Source organism: Phytophthora infestans, genomic scaffold (genome assembly GCF_000142945.1).
Source record: "Phytophthora infestans T30-4 supercont1.209 genomic scaffold, whole genome shotgun sequence".
NCBI lineage: Eukaryota > Oomycota > Peronosporomycetes > Peronosporales > Peronosporaceae > Phytophthora > Phytophthora infestans.
The window spans coordinates 118,915-124,318 of NW_003303550.1; the positions used below are offsets into that span (position 1 = coordinate 118,915).

Consider the following 5,404-nt stretch of genomic DNA (forward strand, 5'->3'; position numbering starts at 1 on the left):
GCTGCACCTCCTCCAATGCCGTCAAAGTCATTCAGTCGCTTGACGCGGAGGAAATCATTTGGGTACCGGATAAAAATCTCGGTCATTACGTCCAGCAGCACACCGACAAAAAGATGATCATCTGGGAAGGCTACTGCAATACCCATGACATGCTTACAGTCAAACATGTGGTAGAGATGAAAGCAAAATACCCGGATGCCGAGTTTGTTGTACACCCGGAATGCCGTCCTGAAGTAGTCGCGATGGGCGATTTCGTCGGAAGCACAACAGCGATCCTAGACTACTGCAAAAACTCTTCGGCCAAACAGTTTATTGTCGGTACGGAGGACGGAACAGGCTATCAGCTGCGTCTGGACAGCCCAGACAAGGAATTTATCTTTGCAACCAAATTTTTGGTCTGCCCGAATATGAAAGTTAACAACCTGAAGAAGCTGGTCAAATGTCTCGAAACGATGCAGCCGCAGATTTACGTTCCGACTGAGGTTGCCGACAAGGCCAGAACATCCCTAGAGCGCATGTTACAAGTTCAGTAGCATGCGCTACTCTCTTGTTTAGATAGGTGAAGGTTATGATCCCGCAATATTTGGTCGATTTTGATTTAAAAACACTGCCGTCGGCATACACGGATGTCATCATTATCGGATCCGGAAGGGGGTTCGGACACCATCCCACTTGAGACAGCAGAACTTCAACCGTCGGCTCAGAACCAGTTCATGCAACCTTCAAAGGTTCGATTTCTCATGACACCATTGGTCAGTTGTGTGCGGCAGCTACAAGCCGAATCCGTGCGGCTTTAGATGGAAGGGATACCCTTTGGCTCCAAAGGGTCTTTAAAGTTTGATACAGCCACGAGATAGGCTATAAGATGCTAACGCGTGCAGCAGCCCGTCGCGCCAAACATCCCATGCAGAGCAAGATGCTGAAAGAGGACAAGAGATAATGGAGATCGACGAGCTTGAGTCTTTGCATGTATCCGGCCAGCCTGTGCAACGGCGCTGTCAGCTCAAAATTGAAGAAGAGATCGATGGAAACCAGCACAGGCGCCAAGTAGTTGTACAAAAAGAAATGGTAAGTTTAGAAGGGGGCGCATATCAAGAAAAAGTCTATGAACACGCGCTAATAGAGACCCGAAATCGTGCAATCGAGCACGAAAGACACATAGAAGGCCGCATGAACCAGATGGTCGCTTACAGCGACCACCAGCTAGCTCAAGCTACCGAAGCCTCAGAGAGCAGAATTGAGCAGCAATTACAAGCGCAGCTAAATCAGTCTCATGAAGAGATTTGCTTAAGAGCGAAAGCTGAAACGCTGCATCTGCAGAACTCACTTCAAGTTGCGTTGGAGAAGGCTGAGACGGCATCTCACGAGCGTCATAAACAACTGACAATAGTACAAGAATCGCAGATATCAGAGTTGTCGGAGCAATTGAAAGCTCAAATTGCGACAACGTTTCTTGAGCAGGCATCGACAAGTACATCATTAATGGCCGATCTGGAAAACAGGCTCACACAGGCCAATAATTTGATAGAAGCAGATATAAGAGCATATGCTACCCATGTGGACACTCGTATGGAAGACACAGAGAACAACGCGCGTATATACACAGACAGCCAAATATCCGATATCGAAACCCGGCTTCAAAAAAAAATCGATAGCGCTACCCAATCTCTTCGCTCGGAAGCAAGACAGCAATCCGCTGATATCGCTCACCAACTGCAGCTGCAGCTTCAAACTACGCAGAAACGAATCGAAACGAACTATCGCTTAATAGAAAGCAGAATTCAATCGAAACAGGACCAACGAATTGGAGAGATGCAACAACAAACAGACACGCAACTTCGTGACTTCGGCAATCGCTTCAAAAGTACCCAGGCCGAGTTACCTCAACGCGTTGAGACTTTGGTAAAGTTGAGCTTGGAACGGCGCAACGACTCACTTCAAGACCAGCTTCAACAAAAGCTTTTGGAAGCGCAAGCCCAGCACCTCCGTGATATAGAATCTAAGAACCAGAACTCTCTCGCTGCTATAAGTGCAAAACTGGACAAGGCAGCGGTGGAAACGGCCGGCTTACACACAAAACAGGAGCTGTTTAAAAGTAGAATCGAACGAGCCATGCAACAGACAAAAAAAGAAGTCAACGAGCACCTGACGTCAATCATTCTCGGCTTGGACAAGTGGCACGATCCATGGCAAATTACACCCGTTGCAACTATCACTGAATCTTCTCAATATGTATCAGTTGCTAGCGAGACCCAAGCACCGATGTCATTAGAGACGAGACAACTCGAGATTCCTGATGCAGTAGTAAATTCACCAAAACGAGGAGCAAGACCACTACCTGACACGCAACATGGCACTCAATAACTATCGGGTGGCATGAGCGAGTCCCAAGAGTCAGTAGCACAATTTCAGCAAGCTAACTATGCTGAGAATAATTCATCGTCACCGCGCTGGCATGGCCGAGCACAACAATCATTGAATCAAGCAGCTTTAAGCAGACTAAATTTGCTTGAGGCTCGCAGGGCTGCACAGCGTGGTGTGGAATTACGGATTCGAGCAAGGTATGCAGCATTACGACGAGAAGCCATGTTGCGAAAGTGATTCATCTCGCCTCACTCATTTAACTCGATCCGTCTCCGCTCTTGACCAAATCACATCAATAGTTCATTTCGTTCGACTACATTATCCGCGGTAGTGTTTCAGCAATGACATGTATCACAACTTCCGACTCAGAAGTACTATCGATGCATTTGATACTTATACTAGCCCTTTAAACAAGGCTAGTTGGAGCAGTAACGAGAGCCGCCTCCACGGAAGCTTAACGCTGATGCGGCATCATGTTGCATCTTCAAATGTGTAATCATCGCCGATGAAAGGAGCAGAGCCGATTGCGAGATCGTTGCAGAGTCTTTTGTACGCGTCGGGAGCGATGACGGGCTATACATAGCCCTCAAGGAAACGCCACTGATGCAGCGTCTCGCTGACTTGTTCCGTGGGTGTTTGAAGAACGTGAAGACGTTCGTTCGAAGAGCTGCGGTGCGCGCTCTCGAAGCGCTTCTGAGGGCCCACGCAGGCGACACGGTTCACGCATCATCCAAGAAAGACCAATTTGACATTTATGCGCGCGGTACAGACTCGTCTTCTGTTGTCCGTGCGCAGTCTATCAAGTCATTGTCAGCAATTCTACTCAAGTTCTCATGCGATGAAGAAGCGCACAACCTGTGAAGCCTAGGTGTTCTCCCGCTGTATGCTGACTCGGAGACGAGTGTGCAATCTTGATCGTTGGAAGCGACAGGAAGAGCTGTGTTTGACCGAGTCCTAATGTGTGTCGAGTCATGTCGTAACAAGGCGCTACGAAAAGCCCCCGACTCCGTTTGGATACAAGGGGCGCATCTTGATGGGGTCATGGCTGGCTGTTTGCAAAAGACACTGCGAATGCTCATCAAGAGTGACATAATCGACGTCGAGAAGATCATCAAAACGTGCGTCTTTGACATCGAGTAAAGCGTCAGTCCGTACAGGAAGAAGTGTAGTACGAATGTCGAAAGAATTAAATAAGTCGTTTCAACCCACGATTTTAGTGCCAAACTCACTAAGTACGATGCGTTTATTCATATCTAATACATGTATATATATATAATAAATCACAGGCCGACGTCACAACGCCAGTGTGTTCGCGTCAAGATGCTTATTAGATGAGAATAAATTATCATCTTAAACCTCTATAATAATATAATCCAATGGCCGTGGCTTTTTCAATGGCCGATTAGCCGAAAACTCTTGTTTAAACCCCATTTTGACCAAGCCAGGTCATAACGATTAGTCCCTGACTGCCAAATCTGGGTAACCGTGGCAATACACGTGTCGTAGTCAGTGTCTCCGCCAACGCAGAAGTCGGCGCCGCCCTCCGAGTAGCCGCACGGGCAACACACCTGCTGGGCAGCGTGGACGTCGCTATCACCCGAGTCGAAGCTGATGATGTCAATGCTGACGCCGCTGGAGTCCTTGGCTTCGGTCGTGCAGACGTAGACGTGGTCCTTGAGCACCCAGTGGTCGCTGGGACTCGTGTAGACCTGATGCCAATTCAATTTGTTCTCCAGAGCCGTGATGAGCTTGTTTAAGTTGCTGTATTTGGCTACTGTCACACGCGAGCAAATGTAATCGGCATGACCGTAGTCGAGGCTACTCATACGCTGATGAAGAAAGTTCCAGCCAACTTGTCGCCGTCGAACGTGCCATCGAAGGTGGAAGTGAAACGCGAGTCATGGTAATCTTTGGTGCTGAAAGCTGTCCTCTAGACGTGGAAGGTGATGAGAATGGCCTTCGGTTTAACGTCAGCGTTGCCCACTTGCGTGTTCATGAGCCTGAACGCGACATCCTCGGCAACAATATCAAAGTTTTCGCACGTTTCAGAGCGCGTGCAGCGCGAGTCCGTGGACACGGTAGTGCCCCAGTCTCCGATAGCAAAGGCTTCAAGCAAGTACGTCATTGATTATTTCTACTGGGCATGTATCAAATATGGACGAGACATTTACATAGCGAATTGGCAAATAGTGTGTGTGTATTGGAGAAATGAAAAACATGTAAGATACATCTGAATCAATCGTCTTCAACCTCAATATTCTCGGAAAAGCAAGTTGCCATGACATTTTCCCACTCAACTGTGATGTTCAAATAATTGTAATATTCCTCTAATGGCACCAGCACATTCGACGGGATATTAGCTCGATCTTCGTCTCCTCAAAGTCGAGGGCATTGCGTAACATCGATAACCTCCCTGTTCCAGTTAAGAAATGAACACATATCAATGTTCATTGCTGAGATGGACGCTCGCTGACTAGTAACCATCATACCACTGACTCCAAAATCTCTCTCGATCTGTGCCGATGATGTTGGGACAGCGAATATTATACGAGCAACCGTGGGGAGAAACTGGTAGCTGCTGCTCGTTTGGCGACTCCGAAACGTAAGGATGTGCTCAGCTCCATTTTTGTCGTCGCTATTCATTGCAACAGGTTCTGAAATCCATCGTTCTAACTCTTCTTCCACACGAGCTTCCTGAACATCTCTGGAGGCTGTCTGAGGGACTGCTTCGTTGTGCTCAAAGAAGTCCATGAGATCTTCAGAGAAGATTACAGGTGGTTCATTCGCAGCCGGCGCTAGTGTCCTCTCAATTTCTGGAGCGGGTACAGCAGACATCATTAGATACTTAAGTCGATCTAGAATTGTTTTTTTTTTACGAAAGTAACCATTCGGGAGACTTCATCCTCTTGTAGTCGTTTTTCCGGATTAGCAGGATCAATTATTAGCTGTTGGTTGCACAAGCGAATGACCGAAGAGAGGACGCCATCAGGATTCTTCAACGTCGGGTGCAGTAATAACTGCGTCTCGAAGATATATGAAG

General features: G+C 47.6%; 1 protein-coding gene across 1 annotated transcript; it reads left to right on the forward strand.

The window, feature by feature from the left end:
- Positions 1-636: 636 nt before the first annotated feature.
- On the forward strand, positions 637-3,225 carry PITG_20131 (uncharacterized protein; the record flags this gene model as incomplete). The annotated part of the gene is made up of 4 exons (XM_002895266.2): positions 885-1,068; positions 1,720-2,052; positions 2,523-2,561; positions 3,007-3,225. Coding segments are annotated over 4 exons (775 nt in total), but the record flags the coding sequence as incomplete, so codon positions are not given.
- Positions 3,226-5,404: the final 2,179 nt, after the last annotated feature.